The 25,255-nt window shown below is 42.6% G+C and overlaps 2 protein-coding genes across 4 annotated transcripts in view; one reads left to right on the top strand and one right to left on the bottom strand.

Moving 5' to 3' along the window:
* Window positions 1-23,091, top strand: LOC308581870 (ankyrin repeat domain-containing protein 40-like). The gene is made up of 5 exons (XM_081184647.1): window positions 1-780; window positions 3,407-3,555; window positions 4,065-4,544; window positions 7,020-7,201; window positions 17,254-23,091. The coding sequence occupies exons 1-5, from the start codon at window positions 647-649 to the stop codon at window positions 17,398-17,400; spliced, it is 1,092 nt and encodes a 363-aa protein (XP_081040773.1). The 5' UTR covers window positions 1-646; the 3' UTR covers window positions 17,401-23,091.
* Window positions 23,092-24,022: 931 nt separating this feature from the next.
* The window catches only part of ABCC3 (ATP binding cassette subfamily C member 3), a 74,200-nt gene continuing 72,967 nt past the window's right edge, over window positions 24,023-25,255 (bottom strand). For all 3 annotated transcript variants that reach the window (XM_081184522.1, XM_081184523.1, XM_081184521.1), the window contains one exon: window positions 24,023-24,450. In XM_081184522.1, coding sequence (XP_081040648.1) covers window positions 24,342-24,450 — 109 coding nt within the window. In that variant the 3' untranslated portion in view covers window positions 24,023-24,341. The remainder of the gene's footprint in view (window positions 24,451-25,255) is intronic.

Below are 25,255 nucleotides of genomic sequence, written 5' to 3'. Positions count from 1 at the left end.
CCTCATACCTTCCTGTTTTGCAAGGAACTGGCTCGCTGTTTTAGTACGTTTGGATCAGTAGTGTTAACAGATTTGTTTGCAGCGTACATCGCGCTAGGAATCTGCCACCGGGGAAGGCAGGGAAACTGACGATCCTTTTCAGTGGAAGCACAAGCAATAAAATGCAGAGAGATCTGGAGCTGGGATAGGTTGTGGTATAAAGTAGTGATCGCGAGAAAGACTGCTTATATTTTAAATAGCAACCCGTATGAGCAAATGGGGAAAAAATGAAAGTGTTCTGCAAGATTGCAAGAGCGCGTGAATGTTCGCGTGCCGGACTGTTGGTAGGAACTAAATATCTAGGTCATTGTTGTCGCACTTAATAGAGTCCCCCTGCGAGAAGGAGGAAGCCGTATCCGCTCTAGACTATGCAATTAGGGGAAAATGGCCTTCAGAAATGTGAAACTGTTTGATTTATGAGCCATAGGTAGGAAACAGCCGCATATGAGTTTAAGATGAAAAAGGACTAAGGCGTGAGACTTTTCTTTCAGGACGGATCGGATTCTTCCTGCCTCTGATGGACTAGTTTTATAAGATGATCCGTCGTTCGCAGTAGGCGGCTCCATTCGACAATCCCAAAGTTTTACTGCAAAGATAATTTTGTAACATGAGCTCTGCAGCAGAGGAGAAAGAGCTTCAGGAGCGACTGAGAGAAGCCGCTGCTTTGGGGGATGTTGAAGAAGTTCAGCGATTGGTGGAATGTGGCGTCAGTGTGAACTCTCAAAACGAAATCAACGGCTGGTGAGCATTTAGCAAGTGAATTGCATCGGCAGCTTTTGGGCAATACCATACGTATTGGCATTTTCAGAGAGCGGTGTGTGGTAGACTTGGTTACGGAGTTTGGAGTGATATTTTAAAAGTCTTTTTCTTCTTGCTATTCATCCATTCTAAAATTCCTAAAAGGAGGGTCAGACAATGCATTTGCTGTTATGTTTTATTGTGTTCAAAAGTTTATTTTAATCTTGTTAGCAGTGTCTACAACACACTGAAGAGATCTGTTTGTCTGCTTGTTAAATCACAAGTGCCTTTCTCTTTTGTTGGCTTTTGTGAGGTGAATCTCACATTTTAGCAATTATATTCTTATATTTCTAAAAGTTCTCATAAAGTAAAAGTTACCATTTTTTGTAATATAAATTGAATGTATGGCCACTGTGCTTTCTTTTCTTCTACTCTTGTTGGTTGGTCTTATGGAAATGTATTGTGATTTTGGTGTGACATGAAGTTGCCTTGGAAAGGGAAGGAGTGAATTAGTGAGATTTTCATGTGGCACAAAATTGTTTTGAGATTTGTTCAGAGTAGAAGAATATAGCAAAACTTTGTCAGAATGATACAATGATAGATAACTGCACACTGGAGAGAGAAAAAAACTAACAATATTAATGTAGTTATAAATTAATTGTTATTAATTAATATACCATCCTATACCCAGAGAATTATAGTACAGGACTGTACAGTAAACTATTGGCAATCTCAAAATCAGTATTGTATACTAAATATGTTAGAAAATACAGAAAAGTTAACATTGGTTAGAGTTATATGACTTTGTTGACCATTTAACAAAGTCTAATACTGTAGTACAGTAGTCTCAAAATCAACCATATGGTTCTGAAAGTGAATAGCTTTATAATGGAAATGGTTTTTATTGGTAATGATCTGTGACCTTTTCTAGCAGAAGTAATATTTAAAAAAGAATCTTGAGAGCACATTGAGATAAAATAAGTAGTAATGAACTAGGGTGACCAAGTGCCCTGCTTTAGAGAGGACAGGATTCTATTTGAAGGTGTCCCCCAATGTTTGAAGGGCTGTCAAGTCCAAGTCTAGTTTAAAGATGAACCTGAATAAAGGAGGGCAAGAGCTTTGACGTTACTCCATCAACAACTGGACATCAGACAAATGGGTCACTTAATTGTAGTTGTCTCATCTAGACTGAGATGCATTGTATATATTTTAAATTATAGTAATTATTCTAAAGCTGCATCAGTGCATATACGTTATCATATGCAAATCTATGTCCTTTTCAATTATGCCTGCATACTTTTTTGGCACTGCATAACTGGGCACTATTTGTTGAACTGGAAAAAGCGTTGAATTTACCGGTAGATTATAGAGACTTGGAATCAAATCCTTGCTCACTTAGGCATCTCACTGGATGGTCTTACACTCAGCATAACCTACTTTATTGGGTTGCTCTTAAGATAAAAATAGGATAACCTGATGTGTGCTGTCTTGAGCATCTTGGAAGAAAGAAGGTAGACAAATGCACTAAACAAAGAAATAGCAGTTTTGCAGGATAGTAGGGGGGGCATGCTTGAAAAGGTCAACATCACTATAGGCTTGCCCACACTTCTGCTTGTGCTGTACCTAGAAAGCATGGGTCCAAGCCGTTTTCTAGACATGGGTTCAGTTTTCCCCTTGCCCTGCAGCAGGACGTGTAGATAAACCCTGAGTCTTGATTGGATGGTCCCGCTTCAGTTGCTTCAAAGGTGCAGAAGAATTACTTGCCCTCACTGGACATTGTTTGGAAAGGGGCAGGGTAATAAACCATACAGAGTTGCAGGAGGAGGTCTCCTCTGCCCCACTGGAGCTTTAATTATCACCATTCCTCATATTTGCATAGTCAATTAGTGTGTGTGGATCCTTTTGTAGTCACCCTGGTGCCATCTGCACACAACAGCAGACTATGGGAAACTCCCAAGGTTTGCAGACATACAAAAGGAAAAAGTTCTGTGCCTTTTTATCCAAATCACCCCAAATACACTAGACTTGAACACGAGAATTCTGTTTACGAAGGTATTGCCTGACTGTGGATTTGGGTATATGCAAGACTGCCTTTATCAAAGCAGTAGTTTGCTGTTACACTGAGATGTTGTTTGGAGGGGGAGGAAATAAATGTTTTGTATTTATACCTTGTCAACTTAAGTAAATTAGGTAATTGCATTAAATCAGTGAAATCCTTTCTAAAAATGGGTTTGGGCTTGTTTGTTTTTCCAGGAAGGGGAAATGTGCCTCAAATCTTAATTCAGTTGTTGTTGTTTTTAAGTGTGCCCCAGATATTGGAAGTTTAGAGTGTGGGCTCATCTCTTTGGCCTTGCTGCTAGAGAACTGCATGTGAAAGCTGTGAAACTAGAAGTGCTGTAATGAACTTTGAAGCGCTGGTGATTTGCAATAGGGAAGGATTCTGCCAGTAGGTGTCACTATAGGAATGTATAAGAAATATAAAAAATCTGTAAGAATAGCAAAACTGCTCAGCTTAAGGTAGGCTGTCATTATTTTTCAACGGATATAGTACATCAGTTTTTATTTTTATTTAATGTAGTGTGTTTGCACCCCCCCCCCCAAACTTAGCTGTTACATTTGCCTTGTGCAGGACTTGCTTGCATTGGGCCTGCAAACGGAACCATGCTCAAGTGGTATCGTACTTGCTACATGCTGGCGCTGATAAGGACGCTCTGACTGTTAAAGAAGAAACACCAGCCCAGTTAACATCAAAGAGGGAAATTAGGAAGATGCTGGGAGGTAAAATGATCGGTTGATACTAATAACTGTCAAAAATATTTTGGTGCCGAAGGGAATCCATAATGATTCAATGAAGATGAAACAGTATGATCTTCCTGCCCTTGTAACTTTCTCCCCCAACTCTCCTTTAATCCTTTCACTAGAATCAGCATTGATGTGTACAGATACTGATTTGGAAAAAGGAAGACTGTAACCATCAAAAATTGATTGCTGAACTTTGACTTGGTTAAAAATGTAGCCCCTCGTTAATCCCAGGTGGGGATGTGCAGGGATAATTTTTGTGACATTTCATTTAATATCTAACTGCATAATAGAAGTATCAAATGATTGCATTTTATTATAGCGTTAGAAATGCTTAATTTATTTTTATGTGCACAATGTAATTTTAACATGTACAGCTAGCTTAGCAGTGCTAGTTCTGTCTCTTTCTCCCCTGCTGGGTTACTCACCAAACCTCTGTATGTTTAGTTGGAAATTGCCTTTATTTAGAGCTATTCTTTATTTTGCAGTGGAAGATGCTGAGGAGCTTCCGGATGAGAAGAAAGATTCCGCCTTGCCCATTATCCCCAATTACTTGGCTAACCCACCTTTCCCTTATGTGTATAACTCCATGAGTAGCAGCACTACCAGCACCTCAGCTTCCTCTTTGAATGGAAGACTTTCCCCTTCCTTAGAACAGCACAATGAAGACTGCCCCATTTCTTTACCTCAAGTTCAGGCACCTGGCACTACCATGTTGCAACATGAAAAGCTTTCCCCTCTGGGGTCCAATGGGGACATGACAAGGGCAATGGCAGCGGAATCCCCAGAGCCTGCAGTCCAGAATGGTCACGGTCATCAGGTGCCTCTTCCTCCAAACAGGACGCTCTCTTCCCCTGTTGCAGCTAAACAGCCTGAAACACAGCCACCAAATGGTTCCTGTGCTGGACCTGTCCCAACATTTCAGCCCTTTTTCTTCACCGGAACATTCCCCCTTAGTAACATGCAAGGTAACCTCAGCTGTTAAGCTGTCAAGATAGCTTAGTGCTGCCTTTTGGTGAAAACAATTAGAATAAAAACTGTGTGTAGATTGAACAGAAATTGGACAGGATAACAAATCAATTAGCGCAGAGTTTGGTTTGGTTTATAATCTTCCTTGGTCAGAAGTCCCTTCCTGAATTTTCTGTCACTTCATACAACCCAGTGGTCAAGACAGTGATCCCTAAATGAAATCCCACAAAGTTTCTGGGGGAATTGTCTAGCTGCCTGGGAAACAGTCGCATAAGCACTAATCAGACATTTGTCTGAAGGTGTATAGAAGAGGGAAGGCGGCCCTAACTAACCACTATGTGCATTCAATGTAATGTCTGGAAAATCTATGGGGAGATAAAACTGCGTGTAGGCCGTGTCTGCACAATTTATATATCTGTCAAACAGGCAGAGTCCTCAAATCACATGGGAAGAGCCTACATATGGCAATTATTTCCAGACATGTTATCAAATGTGCTTGGGTGAGCCCAATCATGATCACTGCCCCCAGGCACATTCATATGAGCGTTGAATAGTGCTAAATTATTCCCTCTCACACCAAGCAGAGGATGGTCACTACTGTGGATTTACAGAACTCATACCCATTGCCTATTGATTAGATAAGTGGCAGTACAGTCATACCTCGGGTTGAAGAAGCTTCAAGATAAGTATTTTCGGGTTGCGCGCTGCGGCGACCCAGAAGTAACGGAGGGCGTTACTTCCAGGTTTCACCGCTCGCGCATGCGCAGACGGTCAAAATGACGTGACGCGCATGCGCAGAAGCAGCAAATTGCGATCCGCGCACACGGGTTGCGTTCGCTTCTGGATGCGAACGGGGCTCCAGAATGGATCCCGTTCGCACCCAGAGATACCACTGTATATTTTAGTAGTAGAAATTACTCCTTATGTTACGAAACTAAATGGATTCTATATCCCCCTGCCAAATCAATTCACTGTTTTTGTTTGGCCTATTGCAGATATAGAAAAATTGATTTATTGAAGTTGTTATTCCTGAGCTCTAAATGATAGTGTATCATTAGGGGTACCATAGATTCCTCTTTCCCCACAAACAATAATGCTTATTTGCCTTAATTGCTGTTGCTTAAATTGAATGTGTATCTAGGCATCTTACCGAAGTAGTATTATTTATTTCATTGTTTTGGGCCTTCAAAACCTTATTGAGGCAACTTACAGTGCAAAAATACTTAAGGCTGGTTCTTCCTGCTAAAGGCAGAGATAGCATGGCCATGAGGAGGGTTATATCCCTGCTTTATTTCTGCCGCTGCTAGGCAGCTCTGCATGCATCAAGCAATAGTAGACTTGGCCCACATTTTCTGATGGAAGCCCTGATACTCATGCAGGCCCCATGAGAGCAACCACCCGAAGCTGAACTGTGAAAAGATGCAGATTTGCAGTTACACCATGGGCCGTGTTTGATGACAGCGGAAATGTGTTTTATGGCTGCACCTGCATATTCAAGGACCTTGTCAATTGCCTGCCTCTCTCTCTCTCCCTCCCTCTCTCTCTCTCCCTCCCCCTCTCCCCCTGCCCGCCCCCCCAACTCGAGGGTTTCATGTGATGGCAGGTTTGGTCTAGCACGGGCTGGGGAAGCTTTTCCAGCTTAATGGTTACATTATATTCTGGACTACAATCCAGTGGTGGGCAAGGCCTGGGGAAAAGTGGGAAGATCAATGAATGTAAATGCTACCTTTGTATAGTAGGTTAGTGTCTACTCACACACACCTTGCTCTACGCAGACAGTTGAAGGAGACAGTGCAGCCAGGCAAATACACTTGAGGAAGGTGGCAAGCAGGGCTGAGGAGCATTCTGAGGCTCAGATAGAGGTCTGGAGGGCTGAAGCTCTCCATCTCTAGTCCAGGAGCCTCATTGCTACTCCATGGCAAGCATCACGTTGAAGTTGTTATTGTTGTTATTACAGTGGCCCCTCGCAAGACGAAAAGAATCTGTTCTGTCATTCTCTTCGTCTAGCGGTTTTTCCGTCCTGCGAAGCAAGCCCATTGATGGATTAGCGCTATTAGCGGCTTTTAGCGGCTTATCTGCTGATCGGATCAGCTGATAAGCGGCTTAGCAGCTTAGAAAAAGGGGGGGGGGGAGAAAAAAAAACCAGCAGGAACTCGCAAGACATTGTCGTCTTGCGAAGCAAGCCCATAGGAAATTCGTCTTGCGAAGCACCTCCAAAACGGAAAACTCTTTCGTCTAGCGAGTTTTCCGTCTTGCGAGGCATTCGTCTTGCAGGGCACCACTGTATTTATTTATTAAATTTGTATACCGCCCTATACCCGCAAGTTGCAGGGCGGTTCACAAGTTAGAAAAAGGGATTGCCAAAAGGGAAACAAGGCAACTTTTTGAAATTTAATTACTACCCAATAACATTTGCCAAGTGCTTATTATTAATGCTCCTAACAATTGTGGTTGTGTGTGTCTTTTAAAATTAGAACTGGTGCTTAAGGTCCGAGTTCAGAACCGTACTCTAAAAGAGAACGATTTCATTGAAATTGAACTGGATCGGCAAGAACTGACTTACAAAGAATTGCTCAGAGTAAGCTGCTGTGAGCTGGGGGTTAACCCGGAACACGTGGAGAAAATAAGGAAACTTCCAAATACAGTATTGAGAAAGGTAAGATCCTCATTCTGTCCTCGTTCCTCTGTTTCTTTTTTTATTCTTTTTCTTTTGCTGATGCCAGACCTGTAGAATGACGCATGAAGCTGAATGCAGTCCAGTGGCTATATCTGATTCGTGTTTCATAACTTCCCTAGGTTTGAACCCTGAGGAAAGCAGCAAAGGCTGGAGACTTTTTGCTTGACCAGGGTTTTCACCTGACATACAGTGGTGCCTCGCAAGACGAAAAGAATCCGTTCCACGAGTCTCTTCGTCTTGCGTTTTTTTCGTCTTGCGAAGCAAGCCCATTAGCGGATTAGCGCTATTAGTGGCTTAGCGGGCTTAGCTGATTAGCGGCTTAGAGGATCAGCTGTTAAGCGGCTTAGCGGATCAGCTGATAAGCGGCTTGGGAAAAGGGGGGGGAAAGCCCCGCAGGAACTCGCAAGACATTTTCGTCTTGCGAAGCAAGCCCATAGGAAATTCGTTTTGCGAAGCACCTCCAAAACGGAAAACCCTTTCGTCTAGCGGGTTTTCCGTCTTGCGAGGCATTCGTCTTGCGGGGCACCACTGTACTGCATTTAGCCTGGGTTCTGCAGGCCTGTTTTATGCATTTAAGAGATTGTGTGGTGGGGTGCTTAAGATATCTGTATTATTTCCCGAGACTTTTAAATCAGAAGTACGGTAGTAGCATTTCAGCAGTGTAACTCTGCCTGGACAAGAATAGGTCACTTAAGTGTGTAGGCAATAGATTAATTGATGGGTCTTATTTCTCCCACAGTGATCAGTTTAGATTTTGGAGTTCATATTTGACACTGGCATTTTGGTGCTAATGCTAATGTCAAATTTTGGTGCCGGAGCAGATTTCTGTGTCAATAAGACTTTGTTATATTCTAAATATCAATTTAGAAAATCGGTGCAATGATGGAAATTGGATACTCCAATAAAAATGACTAAAAGTCAAAAGCACTGGGCGCAAAGATTCAGTGGAATCTCTCTGTCTCTCTCTGTGCTATGTTGAATTTTTGGTTGCATTTCATTGCTAATGAGTAGGACAACTATGTTCCCACTCCAGGTCTTTTTAAAATTTCAGTCCATGCAGGAGGGAGTTTTGTGTGTGCAGAATGGCAGCTAGCCATGTGCAAACCTGCACTGCATGTTGCATGTTATGTGCAAGAGGATTTACCACCTGTGTAGTTTGATACTGGAAGTTCCTGTTCTCAGATGTAGGTATAGATATTCAAAGGGTTGGAGAAACATACACATCCAAATGCACACAATCTATATATTCTCATTTGCCCTTGCTCAGGGCAGGTGAAGATAAGGGTTTTCCATCCCCAAGTAATGTAATGGAAATGCTGTCCTGATACAACTTCTGAGGCCACTATGTGTGACTTTTTCTTTCTGAGGTTCTTATTTAAGTAGGTTTTGCACATAGCTACATCTAGATGTGGGCCAATGGCTTTCAGCTGCATACCTGAGAGCTGAAATTGGACCCAAAGTTATTCAGCATCACTGCTTCTGTGTCTCTGACATTGGTTATACCAGCTTCTGATTCCTTTTGCAGTTGCAGTTTAGTATAACCCATAGGTTAGGACTGGGCAACACACACACAATCTGTAAACCACATGGATTCAAAGCGTCTTAGAGTTTAGAGTTGGAAGGAAACTTGGACGTTTTTGGTCCAACCTCAATGTGCTGGATGCAGCTACAGCATCCCTGACAGATGGCCATGTGATGCTTGGTGTGCCATGCATGTTAGAATCTTGACAATTCAAGGAATTGAGTTGTCTCCCCGGATTCTCCCTGAGGCCAGTACAAGATGCTAACTTCAGAATTTGCAGGTCAGAATAGTTTAGGTTTTTTCTGTCTTCCATACAATAACTTATTTGCACAACTGCTGGGCACATCAGCTCTGTGCTAGCTAACGGCGAGCTGCTGTAGCCACACGCATGACCAATCTTCTTGCCTACCAGCTGTAGTATCTGCTGTAGTATCTCCTGTTGCAGTCCGAATGCCCAGCTCGCTCACTCTTTTCCTAGATTTTTTGTTTCGGGTGCTCCACCCCACATAAACATTTGCTTTGAGTTAAGTGCACTGATTTCCCCTCTGTTGTGTTTGCAGTTCAGATTGTAAAATCTTAGCGCACTCATCATTGCTTTTTCCAAGCTGTTAATAAAAATGCTCACTAGTGCTGGTCCAGGGCAGATCCCTGTGGAACGTCATTTAGCTCCCCAATTCAAACAATAGCAATCCACTAATAGCTACTCTGGCTGAAATCCACAGCATGCTGGAACATCTTGTGTGTAGCTTCCCAGCCAAAAGTACACCTGCCTCATGGCAGCATGTTCCAATTCACCCTTCTCCAATTTACTTGTAAGAGTAGCATATGGAACGTTATCAAAAGCCCTGCTGGAATTGAGATATTTTATCCATTTGGTTCCTTTTACTAAAGCCAATTATCCTGCTGGAATAATAACCCAGGCTGGCTTTCATTTTCTCAAAAATATTGGCAGCTAATAACCAAGACCCATTCCTTCAGATATTTATTATAATTTATGATTATTCAAGCTTTCATACTATGTTCAGGGTAATTATATCATCTTCCCCCAACCTGCATTTACGGATACTACAGTTCTTACACCAACATTTCTTGACGTCAGTGGGACTATCCTGCAGTACACATGTTGCCCACAGCAGTCTTCATAAGCATCCAATCCCTTGTGAACGTTTCATATCTGTAGTTTTAAACCTTATGTTTTAAATAAAGAACGCCTTCTGAAAAGAGATGCTTAAAAAGAAAAAGCCCTCTTAGAATTGGAATCTCTGCCTGCCCTCCTCATCATGATAGAATGAGTGGACTTTTCCTGCGCAAATAATACAAGATCAAGATATTCCCGCGCTATTCACTAGTCACCATAACCCAGGCAAGTCCAAAGTCCGTTTTGGGGGCCTAATCCGGCCCGCTGGTCAGTTTAATCCGGCTGTGATCCACTTTAGTGCTAGGTGATCAAATAGGAAGCACTGCCTTTCCCCCATTTTACAGTGTGGTACTGTCTGCTTTATTTTTGTAGCCTGGCATGGTGGACTTAATTTTGTTGATGTAGATGTTTCAAATACCTGTGCTCTCAGTTGCTCTAGCCAAGCTGAACTGAATTGGAGCACAAATCCTCTTAAAGGTTCTGGCTCCCAATCCAGTTATACAGATGTAGCCCTGGTCAAATCAATCAACTCTAGCCCCCGCTGCCTCCTCTGGAACATCTGATTGGCATTCTCGCTGATTTCCTGATAGGACGACGTATATGGAGTCCCAACAGGAGGGGAACTGCATTCATATTGATAACCCTTAGCTGGTTCAAAGTACTTTGCCAGCAAGCAACATTGTCAGAATAGGCATTTTAGCTTGGACTTTTTTAAGAAAAGCAAAATTCATTCCAGGTTTCTAAAGGGAACTTTTTGTTTATCTGTTTTGAAAACTTTTTGAACGGTTCAATTAAAAAAAAGTGAGTGGTGTACATATAATAATATATAATAATAATAATATTCACACACTGTGGCAAGGATATAGCACAAATTATGCACTCATTCTCCTTCACACATGCAGATAGCAACATAGTTGGAGAAGGCACACTTTCTCCTATTTAATGCAAATAGATTTGGATAGAAAGTAAAGGCTTCACTTGAACAATAGCTGCCCACAAGCATTAACTCCCTGTTGTACTCTGTTTGAGCTTATGTCTCTCTGGCAAACTAAGGCTGTAATCCTATGCACACCTGCCTGTAAGTAAGTTTCAATGTCTACCATAATACTTATTTCTGAGAAAGCATGCATAAGTTTGCACTGATAGCTGAAAATCCATTTTTGCAGCATTAAAAGTGGTAACCCTTTGGTTTGCTGTATTTCTAGAAGACTCAAGCTATAGCATAAGAAATTTCTTAATCTCTTTGCAATCTCCATGTAAAGACCCTCACAGAGCATAGACTGGCAAGAACACATGGAGAATCAAGTCATAGGTCCAAGAATAAAACATTGGGTTGGATCCAAACTGTTTGTTGAAGATAACTCTCATTGATTTCAACAACAAATCCGTTTATTGTGAGGACCATGCCTGTACACAAACATCAACACAACAATAGTTAAAAATATTAAAATTCATTAGATACTATGCCAACAAAACCTTCATCCCACAAAATAGAAAGAGAGGAAAAACAAGCAATGAGTTAAACAGACGATGAAGGGGTCTTTACATTGTCATCCATAAATCTTTCCCTGGCTTTCATGGCCTTCATCACAAAAACCGCTACCACATGGGTAATACGTGGGTTTGCATCAACTAACAAGAATTTTACTCTATCTTCAGGATTGGTTATAGAGTCGGGTATAATTTGCAGCAATGCGTCTCTAAAGCCCGAATAGATGGGGCAATAGAGGAGGTAATGTGTAAGATCCTCTTTAGTTTTCATAAGGCAAGGGCATAGACGATGTTCTACTAGGGTTTTTGTGAATCTACCGGTCAGATATGCAGTTGGCAATGTTTGAAACCGTGCCATAGTGAAAGCTCTCCGAAGGGTGGGATCAGTGATCTCCACCAAGTAGTTGGCACAGATTTTAACTGCTTTTACTCGGGGAAACCAGTAGGAAAACCCAGAGTTCTTTATCTTTGTGGAGTCCAAGAAGGCGTCTTTTTCAAAGATCCATTCCCGAACTTTATCTGGGCTCCACAATTTGAGGGTATTAAACTCAGGTAGATTGTATCTGGATAGGATATCTAGTAGGTTTTTACGCCAAGTAGTATTATTTTGTAATGATACAAAGGCTTGTTTAGCCAATAAGGTGTTAGGGGCATCTGCGAGGTTGGTGAAAAAACGCAGGAATCTTAAGTGGGCCCTGGCAGACACAGAAGGTAATCCTACTTCCACTCTTAGGAGAGCTGCCGGAGTACTCTGAGGGAGGCCTAGAATTCTTCTGAGATAAAAATTTTGGAAGATTTCAAGCCGTTCTAACAGCTTCTGATTCCATCCCCAGAGTTCTACTCCATATAGCATCTGGGGAATCACTTTTCCAACAAAAGCTTTTAGTGCCGGGATCACCAGTTGCCCTCCCCTCGAATAAAAAAAGCTGAGCAGAGCACCGATTGTCCTACGTGTTAGAAGGGCTACAGTCTTGAAGTGGGCAAGCCAGCTAGATGTAGCTTGGAAAGTGATACCAAGATATTTAAAAAAAAGACACTGTTCAATTTTGTGTTCATCTAAAGACCATCTAAATGTGTGGCGAGCTCTAGTAAATACCACAATTTTTGTTTTGTCATAATTGATCTTTAGAGAGTTTTGGGAACAATAAGCTGCGAGCCCCTCCAGCATGCTGTGTAGGCCCCTTCGAGTGAGTGCCATGACAGCCATGTCATCCGCATATAGCAATATATTCAGGTGTTTGCCTTCCAGGGCAGGAGCTGATGACTTATACTTTGCCATATGTTGAACAATGTCGTTTATATAGAAATTAAAGAGGAACGGCGCTAACAAACAGCCCTGTTTAACCCCTTTCCCCAGTGGCAGTGGGTCAGTATAGTTGCCTGACATCCCAGTTCTAATTTTAACTGTGGTGTCTGAATGTAACTCTCTAAGTATTTTGAGAAGTCGTCTATCAATATCTGTTTCATATAGTTTTTGCCATAATTTGTCCCTACAGATTGAATCAAAAGCGGATGTGAGATCTACAAAAGCCACAAAAAGTTTGTTCTTATGTACCTTTGTATACTTATCTATCATTGTCTGTAGTACCAAACAATGGCCTGTTGTACTATGGCCCTTTCTAAACCCCGCCTGTTCCGGGTTAAACAAGTTAGAGTGGTCAGCCCAGTCAACCAGTTTATTTAGCAGGTAGCGGGTATAAAGTTTATACACAATGTCCAGGAGACTTATGGGGCGATAGTTTGAGGGGTCTTGGGGGTCTCCCTTCTTATAGATGGGGGCTACCAGGCTCAGTTTCCAGTTTTCTGGGATTTTGCATGTATCATTTATTACCGTAAAAAGTTGGGCCAAAATAGCAGCCCACCACTGGGCATTTAGTTTAAACACCTCAGGAGGAATCATATCCTCACCGGGAGCTTTGCCATTCTTGAGTGTTTTAATTAGCTGTAAACATTCTGATTCGGTAACAGGATCCCAGCCCATTAATAGATCGTTTTTAAGTGGAGGAAACTGGCTCGGTTTAGCAATGTTTGGAGCTGTATATAGCCGGGAAAAATGTTGGTACCATAAATTAGATGAAATACTGTTGGTTACAATTTTCCCTTTGGGTGAAACTCCCTGAGCAATTATTTCCCAGAACTTTTTGTCGTCCCGCAATTTGATCGCTTTGTCAAGTGCCTCCCATTGTTCCTTTCTGTAGAGGGATTTCTTAAATTTTAGAGTATTTTTATAATGAGAACGCCACCTGTGCAGGTTTTCCACTGAGGACAGGGTCCCTTCCTGTTTTACCTTGTTTTGTAATTTCCTAAGCAAAGATCTTAGGTTCCTACAGTCTTTGTCGAACCAGGCCCTCGAATTGTTTTGTTGTTTGGGAGGGTTGGAATTCGTAAGTAGTGGGAAGAGCGACTCTGAGACCTGCTGAAATGTTGAAAAGGGGTCAGAATTAGATGAGATACACTGGTCTCTCAAGGCCAGTAAGTTTGGTGAATGCAGGTGTAGTTTGATTTTAGATTCCAGGTCGCTGTTCCATTTACGCCTACGAAGGGCCAGAATTGGAGGTGGGTCTGCACAGTGATTCCGGTATTGCGGATCCTCCAAACCACGGGGAATTAGTGAAATTGATATAGGAAGATGATCACTCTCAATTCTATTGAAAGTCCTGAAGCCCTGTGACCTCTCCAAGAGTTTTGGGGAGACCAGGATATAATCAATAACACTCGCACCTCTAGGTCCAAGAAAAGAAAAGAAACCCCCTGACTTGTCCATATGGGTACCATGCAAATTATACAAATTATGTTTGAAGGCAGTCTCCATTAATGTAATGCCTGCCTTATTCAAGACCCTATCTTCAGAGGACCAGGGAATAAACCAATCTGCCTCTGGCAGGAACTGAGATTTAGAGCAGTACGTATTAATGTCATTTCCTATCCTGGCGTTGAAATCACCTGCCAGCAGGATATCCATGCCAGGGAGTTCTAGTTCAGCCTTCTCCAAACATAGCTCTAAATCTTCCCAGATTTGTGACGACTGGGGAGGGGTGCCTATGGGAGGGATATATATATTAAAGCAAAGGAAATCTCCTCCTTCACTGCTAGAAATAAGTAAGATTTGTAAATTGTTACTCTTCACCCACTGCTGTTGCCGGGCCTTGCACTTTAGCTTGGTAGAAACAAAAGTGACTAAACCACCACTAGGTCGGCCTCGGGAATTTGGTTTTATCGCAGGGGTAGCAAAGGCTTCGTATCCCTGTAAAGAAGGGACATGGAGATCTAGACACCATGTCTCCTGTAGACATATAATCTGAAATTTTGTAAGGAAATCCAGAAGGTCGACGTCACCCTGCTTAGATAGCCATCCCGCCACATTCCAGGATAGAATGTGGAAATAGGGTGATGGTGGAAATAGTGGCAGTCAATCTCTTTTCCGGTGGTTTGAGGCTCCTGAGTTAGGCTCCTCCTCTTTCTGCCCTGCTTGGTGGTTCCAGGTTTGAGGTCGCTGGTCCCTAGGTAGGTGTGATAGCTTTAACTGAGGGGCCAATAGGTTGATTTGGCCCAGAGGATCTTCGATGACACCGTTACAAATATCATGTTGTTCAGCTGATGTATCGTGATGTTCAGCTGGTTTTTGCAGAGCAGGGGTTTTGCCGACCTGTATAGGCTGTACAGGTAGCAGGTCAGCAGCTGCATCTTGCGTCGGTACTGCTAGCGGGTCAAAATTTGACAAAACCTGTGGATCTTGATTGCGTATTGGGCTTAGAATAGTGGAAGCCTCCAATTCTGGCATCGAGGCATATGAGGACGAGAGCATTTCAGACTGGTCTTGCTTGGGTAGTCCTATGCCAGGCTCGCTGCACGTAGAGACCAGGGTACCAAGCGGGGGGTGTAGGAAATCAATTAAGTCATTTGCGGGCAGGCTTGCCACTCCCTGTGGGGTAATAGATCCCGGCTCCATTCCCCCGTCTGTTTGTTCTTTATGGCGCACAGGCCCAGCATCAACACGGACAGCACCTATCCTGGTGCATAGCGGTGTACGGGTCAGATTGGTGAATACCCTTGTAAAATAGATGTACCATTTTCTTGTACGGTTTCTTAATTTTAGAATCTTTGCAACGAAATGGGCAGATCTAAAGTTAATAACCATACGTCTCATATAAGGTCCAGAAGGCAGCCATGAGATGTCCACGATATCTACGGGGCGTAATGTCTGCCCCAGCAGTTGGGTCAGGGAATTTGCGACCGAATGTTTATCCGCCCATTTGTTATAATTCAAGGGGTGGTTTCCCACCAGTACTGCAAGTTTGCTGTTCTGGAGTTGCAGACTTGAGTTTTGTACTTGGTTGGGCAGGCATCTCACTTGTTTTTGTGCAAGGTTGGCCTGCACACTTGGGCAGGGGTGAGCGGAGTTTGCAATATTGTTAAGCTGAGGAAGTGAGGGGGGGCAACTGAACAAGCCAAAGACTTTTTCAAGCTTCTTTTCGATCCCATCCAGCCTTTTATATAAGTTGGTGATGGTATGTGTTATCAACTCAGTCTGGCAGATTAGCAGTTCCAGTGCCTCTCGGTCCTTGTTTAACTGGGCTGGTGATTGGGATAATTCAGGTGAAGTTTTTTGCAGGGACTCAAGAGTCTGTTCCATCTGTTCCTTCATACACAGGCTCGAGGCTAGTTGTGGGCCATCCACAATGTCGGCAGGCTCCTCATGAGTAGTACTGGGAGCAAGGACCTCATAGCTGTTTGCTGTAGGGAAGTTTCTACAGATCTCATTTAGGTCATTGTCAGGCAAGAAGTCCCTGATATTTGTCTGTTTTTTGGCAGTGCTCGTAGCTTCATTGGAATGGTGCCTGCGGCGTTTCTTCCCTCTCATGTCGGCAAGAAAATAGGGAGAAAATTTCTCAAAATAGAAAGGGTCAGGGCAGGTTGTGTTGTTAATGAGCCCTACTCCCTTTAACAGTCTTTATCTGCCGCGTTTTCTTGCAGATTTATGGGAGAAGTAGAAATAATCTGAACCATAAAACCATAAAACTTCTAAAATAAATGCCTTAAGGCATCTTAGAGCCCTTAGAACCCGTCAAAGCAGATAGTAAAAACATAGCTTTACCGAGCATAAGACAAGGCTGCCGCTCACGTCGCCATCTTGGATTCCACCCTCATTGATTTCAATATCAACTATGATTGATTTTTCACACTGGTTTCAATGGGACAACTGCAACTAAATTGCTCTGGATCTATCATCAACAGTAATCATTTATAAAACACGGCTAACGAGTCCTACCACCAGAACCCCTACAAGTATTTCTGCTAGCACAACAAGGCTTTCCCCCCATCTGCACTCCCCATAGCCCCACAAATAGGCAGGGGATGTTGGGAGAACACCTGAAACAGCATGCCAGCAGAGGAGAGGGCGGATTTCTCGGTCAGCACAAGTATTTCTGTTTGCCTGATGAAACAACTTCTTAGTGCTATGTTGAGTTCATCCCTTAAAATCTACTAAGTGCTGTGTACAAATTAAAAGGAAGACAGTCTCTGTTGGTAGGCTTACAGTCTAAAAGACACAGCACAAAAGGAAATGGGGATGGGAAGGGCAGAGCATACAAACTCAAAACACCATTTCTTAAAGTTAACGAAGTTCTTAATAATGATCAGCTTGAATGAAAACAGTTCAGGGAGGAGAGGAACCAAAAGGGGAACTGGTCTCTCAGCCCAGGCAATGGCGTGGATCCTGTTGTCCAGTTTCTCTTTCCTGCAGTCAGTTGGAACATCAAAATTAAATATGCAAGATGTAGCGCAACACAAAGGTGAGCCGAAATCGTTGCATCATTTGGACTAGCATGCCTCTTATTAGTATAGACATCATTTTTAATTTATTGTGTTTATTTCTTTCAGGACAAAGATGTATCGAGGCTTCAGGATTTCCAAGAACTGGAGCTGGTTTTGACGATGAGTGATAATGACTTTCTGTTTAGAAATGCTGCACCAACGTTAACTGAAAGGCCTTGTTACAATAAGAAAGCATCAAAGTTGACTTACTAGCTATTCAAATGAAAAACCTGTCACTAGTATTTCACAGTTAAACCTAGGATTTTGCAAGGGCTATAACCTCAGATTCTACTTTACCTTGGAAGACAGAGTTAACCTATAAAGCACACTTACTTGGAAGCAAGTTCTGCTGAAAACATTTGGGCTTGTTCCTACTTAAGTGTCTGTAGGATTAGAATGTCCACTTAGAGTGTCTGCAGTTAATTTTTGAGTAAACTGGCAGTGAAGTAATGTTTTTGGATAGGATACTAAGCAGCAACAGATTATTGCCTCTCTCTTCATGCAGCAGTGTTTCTTGCTAGGAAATCATTACATCTCTGAACACTGCAGAGTTAGAAGCTCTCAGGGAAAGACTTAAATTAAATTGCTCTAATAATTGCTACTTATTAAAAAGAGCAGGAGCACTTACGCTGAAGGAGAGAACCCGGAACACATTTAACACTTGTAATTGGATACTTAGCATGCAGAGACTCCTAGTATAACCAGTGTTCAAATGTGTTAACTTGAGAATAAGCTACTTTTGCAGGAGAAAGGGTAAGAGGAAGAAGGGGAAACCTGGGCTGTCAAACAGTAGTTACACTGGCCTAGTGCAGGAGCGGCTGTTCTGTGGCTCTGCAGTTGTTGTTTGGCTTCAGTTCCCATCACCCCTGCCTATTGACTTATCTAGCTTGGACTGATGGGATTTGGAGTCCAAGAGTATCTGGAGGGTCACAGGTTAGTCATTCTGGCGAAGCGTTTCAAACAATGTTAATACAGCATCCTTTGGAGAATGGCATGTTGCAAAACGTAAGTGGGATATATCTCACCACTGACGCATGTCACGAGGAATGTCAGGGTTGTTAGAGGCAGAATGGTAGCCTGAGATGGTCCCCCTAGCCTCACTGCTACTAATGGGACAAACCACCTGTAAGCTTCCACAAGGGGAGAGGTCTGTACAGTTTGGAACTGACAAGCAGGGAATGACTCTCCTCCCCATTCCATCTCCCAGTGGTACGTTGTGGCCTGGGAGACTGGACCAGTTAGGTCCAGATGCCCAGTCCTTTGGGGAGGAAGGCTCAAGACTTCTGACACTTTATTTGGCTGAGTTAAAACCGTCACCAAGTGGCTAAATCAGCTGTGATTTCTTCAAGATGGTGCTCAGGTCAAATATTTGAACATATTTACCGTGTTAACCCAAGCTGTAAATATGTTGACCGAAACCGTTAGGGTGTGTGTCTAGCTCATTATTGCTTGCCAGTAAACAATACAGAATGGCTGGTAGTATCTGTTGATGGCTGGGGGTATTATTATTATTATTATTATTATTATTATTATTATTATTATTATTATTATTGGAGTGAGAGGCTTCCAGAAGGATTATTAAGAATGCAACTTCACTCCAGAGCCTGATGCCACACATGAAACGAGCACAACCCCCCTTAGCCTCTTATCCTAATTTTCCTCTGATCTTGAAACTATTAACTATTTAAAGGAAAGTAATCTTGTAGCATTTTAAATAGCAAAAATTATTTTTAATACCAAGATAAATTAGTAAGGGAATCTTGGCATTTCTATGCATTTCTGACAGACTTGCTTGCATCTCATATAGGCATGTCCAGCTTTTCATCTTCTTGCTAGTTTCTGTATAAATAGTCTGCTGTCAAGTCCTAGACTTAAAGAGTCTGGAAAAGCATGGAACATAACATTTTTGAATAAAATATAATATACCTAGTTTTAGGATTATGTGTACTAGTGAAGGGATCTCAGTTACTCTAACTGCAGCACAATTGAGTATGTGCTTCAAGTTGGTTGGACTACCCAGCTAGATGAATTAATTAACAGAAAAATATCCAGCTGATAATTTCAGTGCCTCCATGTCAAGCTCCTAAGCTTCAGATTGGGGCAAACACTCATGTGCTCTGTAACCCTAGCTTTGAGCCATGGCTTTCTAAGCAACGGCCCTGACCAATATTACAGAATTACGAGCAGCTTTGAAGGGAAATTTGTGCCCACAGTAATGCACTTGGAATAGGTGGTATTCAGCAACTTCCACTTGCTCAATGGGACTTTCCCCACTGCCCTCCACCAGATGTGCTCTAGAGGAAAGGTCATTTCTCTGGAAGGAAGGTCCATCAGGTGGATTGTAGCGCCACAAACACCAGAAATGCACTCAGAGTTGCAAGTAGTAGGTGTGCCATAGTCCTCCTCAAGCTCAGAGAAGAAAATGCACAGAGGACAAGCCGCTACAAACTGCTTCTTCAAGAAAATAACAGGAGAGTGCATATAAATGGTCTTAACAGAAAATATTGGAGGAACATATTGGAAGAATGCAAGCAAGATAATTGAAGCAAACACAGAGAAACTCTTCCATGGATTAGGTAGCCACTCAGAAGCATATAGATAGGGAGAGGAGGCTGTGATGGAACTTCATCTCAGAGAAGTGCCCTTCAGGTAAGGAACCAATGTTACCTTCTCCATGTGAAAGATGCAAAACCTTTTGGGGGGGTTGAGGAAAAGCGATGGATTACAAAAGGATCTGACAGAGCAGGTCCCTTCAGAAAACAGTGTAGAAAAGGATGAGAACCAGTGGAGGAGGATGTTTAGGTGGACAGGACTGAAGAAATGGCACAAACCAAAGTGACCTGAGGAGGTGAACTTTGGCATGGAGGAGAGACAGACTGCAGCGGCTGGGGAAGGCAGACATTGGCAGCTGGGGACCACAAAAAATAAACAGCAGGGTTGGGAGAGCAAGCAGCTGTGGCCAAGGAGAGCAAGTGGCTGTGGCCAGGGAGAATGAACAAGTGGCTGAGGCCAGGAAGCTGTGGCTGGAAAGGGAAATTGGCAGTAGCCAGGTGAATAGATGACAGCGACTGGAGGGAAAAAGGGAAAAGAAAAGAAAAATCTACTGGAAAAGAGAGGGAAGCAGGAGGAAAACTGGAGACAGAAGAATCAAAGGACAGAAAACGGTTTTTGAGGGGGAATCGCAGGAAACAACGGAAGATGAAGGTTAGTAAAGACATATGGAAAGACATGGAGGTGAAGCTAGGAAAGATGACAGCTTCAGATGTTAGGTAGGAAATAGACTAGGATTGAGGAGGGCTAAGCCACACCTACTTCGTGTAACTTTGAGTAGATGTGCTACCTTCAGGTGACCGGGGGTGTGATGGACCTTCATGCTCTTTTTAGATGCTTTAAACTGGGCCAGGCTGGAAAGAAGTGCTGTTCTGTGCACTTGCAAATTCCAGAAACCTGGATCTTATTTCCTTTTCCAAGAGACCCATTTATTGCAATGGGATGCAAAGAGTGATGCCACTAAGGGGGTCATTATTGCTTTGCATTATTTGCCAGGGGCAAACGCTATGAGCGGAGCATCTAGCAGCATATTAAGCCCCTTCCTCAGTGCTGTAGTTCCCAAGATAACTCATCCGTAGCTTACTATTCAAACGCTATATTTTTCATCTCCTTAACTCAGATCTTTTGACAAAGGAATTTAATGTCATTTAGCTTCGGTGGCCCACACTGGTCACATGTCCTAGTTAAGCTAGGGCTTAAAAGCTTCACTGTGATTAATGGGTTGTACCTAGTGGTTGCACAAATGGAAAGCAGCTTTTTTCAGCCTGAGGGCCATAATCCCTTCTGTGGGAGCCACATACCAATGGTGGGAGGAGCCAGGGGCAAAAGTGGGTGGTGCAATGAATGCAGAAGCACAGTTCAAGGAGACATCCAGAGAAGGGTGGGGCCTGAGGGAAGGTTGTGGTATGAGTTTTCCAAGGGTCCCAGGCCTAAACAATACATGGTTTGCCTGAATTATTCCATGCAAAACTATTCCTGTCACTAAATGCCTGGGTAGACACCATAATATTTCAGTGCATTTATAACTGACAGGTAAAGCAGTTATTTGACTAAAACATTTAACTGTTTAATAGCTAACCAATTTAAGCTACCATATGCTGAGGACAACCCTCTGAACTTCTTTATCCCTTTAAACAGTGGCCAAATTGAGTTATCGGCTCCTTGCAGGAGCCAAGAAACCCAGACTCAGCTCTTTAGGCTCATTATCCCTGGTGACCGCGGGTCACGGCTCCACAGAGGAAACGAAGTCTCTTGTGACAATCCAGGATAGTTAGCACGGGTCTAACATGCTCGCACGGTGCCGTCTCAAGGTAACAATTCCAGCGTAAGACTCACTGAAACTTTATAGTGCAAGCAAGCTTTTGGTTGTCATGAGTCATTTCATTGCCTAATTGTAGAGAGCTAAGATAGCCCTCTGCCTGATCCAGGGCTTAATGCACTGACATGGCAAATGCCACCTGGAAGTTGAATTTTGAACTCCTGTAGGCCTTAAAACATTAGCACAGGGTTTAGAAAATGCTTACTTTCAACGGAGCACTGTGGCAACACATTATTTTTGTGGTACAGTCGAAGTCAGAGGCTGCCAGTGTGGCACTAGTGGGCCCCACTGTACCTGCCAACACCTCCTATGGGTCCCCCAAAGTTCTCAGTAAACATTCCCTCAAAAATCCACAATGCATGAAAGACTGTTTGCTCTTCCCGCTCAGTTCCTATTTGCACCAAATCAGCCTGTCCTATATTTAAAGCATGCTCACATTTCACCCAGTTCCAAGATTGGACACCCCATCTCTCTTTGATTCTGAACAGAGGACTGGCTCATTCTGTGAGTGAGGTGGCTGATATAGGAGCCACTGATGGGGGAGATGGAGCAGGGGGCATCCCTGCAACATTTTGTGGTCCAAACTTGTTATGCCCTTTTTGATGCAACTGCCACTTGGTGTTATGCCACATTCCCACAGCGATCTTGTTGCGACTAGTACCCATGTCGCTTTCTAAAAATTCCAAATGTGCCCACTGGTCCAAAAGGTTGGCGCCCCCTGACACAAGTGCTGGAGACAAAGCCACTGGCAGCATATTATATTGCTGTGACTCCTTGTTAGGGTTTATTCAGTCTTGCCATAAAATAAATGCATTGATATAAATGAAAATATCGCCACTGACCGTGTTCCAGTGTATCCAAATTTCCTGACAGGTGCCAGGTCAGGATTTGCACAACATATTTAAGGTGGCAATTCTCCCCATCCCCTTTTGATTTTAAGTGTGTGCCTAAAATCAACACACACACAGTCAGCTTCTCTGGAAGTGCTTGAAGGGAAATGTGCTTTTGTGCTAGAAGACTTGGGAACAAGGTTCTTAGAAGAGGAAGGCCACAATCCAATATGAAGTCAGTGGGTGTGCCCCAGACTGCTGGATCGTGGCTGAAATGCCTTTGGGCTTTTCATTGAGAAGCAGATATCCACAGGCATCCACAGGTATCTAGTATGTGGGTAAACAAATTGACATGCTCTATTGATTAGCCATAGTATTAATTAACATATTACAAGTCTGTTGATTATACTGCACAGTTGCTGGCATCTTTCTATGCACTCAGAGGATTATTTTTATATTGTATAACTTATGCAATTTATAACAGAGGATTTTATTAGTGTTACTAACCAAATTATTAACCTAATAACAACTGTGTGGTACTTTATGATATCAGTGGAAATAAAGGATTCAGAACTTCATTACTACACTGAAAAAAAACCATGGTTATAATGAAGAATTAACCAAATGATTTATGTTTGAGATTCTTATTTCCTATATGTTGTGCCCTTTTTACAATTAATAAAAGTTTGTTGCTTTTAAAATGGGGGATTTTGGTTTGTTTTTAAATATTTTTCTCTCTCAAAAGGGTGCTTGTTGTAAGCTTTCTATGTCATGAGAAATTTGCTGTCCTGGCTGAAAGTTAAAATTCTGAATGAATATTTTGCCTTAGCAGGTGTCAGCAATTTTTTTCAGCAGGGGGCCAGTCCACTGTCCCTCAGACCTTGTGGGGGGCCAGACTATATTTTGAAAATAATAATAATGAAAGAATTCCTGTGCCCCACAAATAACCCAGAGGTGCATTTTCAATAAAAGCACACATTCTACTCATTTAAAAACATGGGCCGGATTTAGAAGGCGATTGGGCCAGATCCGGCCCCCGGGGCTTAGGCTGCCTACCCATGCCATAGAGATTTTTTAAAAGGAACTTTGCTCCTGTTCTACATGCCCTGGTAACTTTTTGATCTTACTACTACATGTACTACTGTACTTTATGAGGAGCAGCCCTCAGAGTAAGTCCAGAAATTTCTGGTAGTCCTGTGTCTGGAAGTACAACTTTTGGCCCAGCCAACCAGTAACCAGTCCTACTTCAGAAGTGGTATCAAGATTTTAACTTTTAAATAAGGGCTCCACGCACTGGGCCTCAACTGTTTGAAGAGAGGAACCACCCAGCTAAAGCTGCACAAGTCCCCTTCTGTGTGTGCTGCGCCCCAGGCTGAATGGGAGATGTGGGCTTTTAAAATATATTGGCAGTGTTTTGAGGATTTCCTCATGTACACCGTATTTATTCTGGGGTGGGGAGTCCCATGCATTTTGCCTGATTTTTAAAACACTGCTGCTGGGGGTACATTGTTGAAAAGTGGGCTACAGCTTTTGTTTTGTTTTTTTTAAATCAACTTAATCCTGGAAACAGCACCACAACTCCGCATTTCATGGATTCATTTTACTTAACAGAAAATGAATGGACGGATAATGCCAGTGCTTTTGTATCGCTAGCTGTAATTGACTATATAAGATAAAAAGAATACAGTTAAGTGCTATGCATACACACACTCGCATCCATTTTCGGTAAGATGTCAGGTAAAAAAAAATACTTCTGTATGTAGAAAATATTTTTAAAAATATAAAAATTAAATTTTCTGGTTCTCATAGGCATATGAAACATTTTGATTCCGTATCGCAAAATAAAAAATAAAAATGCTGTTTTGAAAAGTACAGTACATTCAGGTATTGCTTGTGGGTTTTTAAAAAAAGAACCCCAGTAACTAGTCCTTTGGTGAGATATAGCAGCTGTCCTGTTATGCCAATCCAGCATCCTTTGCCATGCCATAGAAAATTCCTTTGGATGCTATAAGACGCGAAGGTGTGTCAAATTCAGCAATTGCTCCTTTTTCTAGAACAAGGACTCTGCAAAACAAGAGGGAAAGTAAAATGTGTTTCTAAACAAGAATTGCTTATCCTAACCAGCAGGGGGAGGGGGCAGGAATGTCTGTTGTCACAAGGTCTACTAACTGCAGAATCTGGCAGCTTTTTTAGGTCCTCAAGATTTTATTCCACACACTTAAAAAAACACCACAATCCTAGAGAAAGAGCAAAAATGTGCCAGCTGACAGGGGACAAGTACTGAATTTGAATGTGAGAAACCTAAGTTCATGTCCCGGCACTGCCATAAGACTTGCCAAGTCACACCTGGCTTTAGCTCCTCACCTGGGAAACTGAAATACCCCTAATTGTGTCATGGCACTGTTACGAGGGTGAGCAGAAAAGATGCAAAGCACTCTGCCCATTAGATGTGTTAGAGGTTAACTTTCATATCAATTGCCGTGCTGCAGCCACAGAATTTTAGTTTCCTCTGTAGTGTCCTCAGAAGACTTTTCTGTGCCTAGAGAAATTAGCTGATTAATGGCTTGGCTGCAGAGAAAAACACACTTGCTATCGTTTAGAGTGGGTTTCCTATATGGGTATCCCCACTTTTCTGAGTCTGTTGGCTCTTCCTATGCCATCCTCCCTTTTTGTACCTATTTTGTCCCTCTTTATGCCATTGAAACCCATTTGATAATGAATTAATTTGATCTGTTATCATAGGGTAAGTGGCTAAATTAGCAATCCCACCTTTGCCTCATTCAAGGTCCTTTCTGGGGGGGGGGGGAGGGAAAAAACAAGTGACCTCTCCCTGCTCTTCCTCCCAGAATATTCATACTGCTCTTTACAA

Source organism: Podarcis bocagei (assembly GCF_964188305.1).
Source record: "Podarcis bocagei genome assembly, chromosome: 2".
In the NCBI taxonomy this organism is placed as follows: domain Eukaryota; kingdom Metazoa; phylum Chordata; class Lepidosauria; order Squamata; family Lacertidae; genus Podarcis; species Podarcis bocagei.
This window is presented reverse-complemented; position numbering and strand designations above follow the sequence as displayed.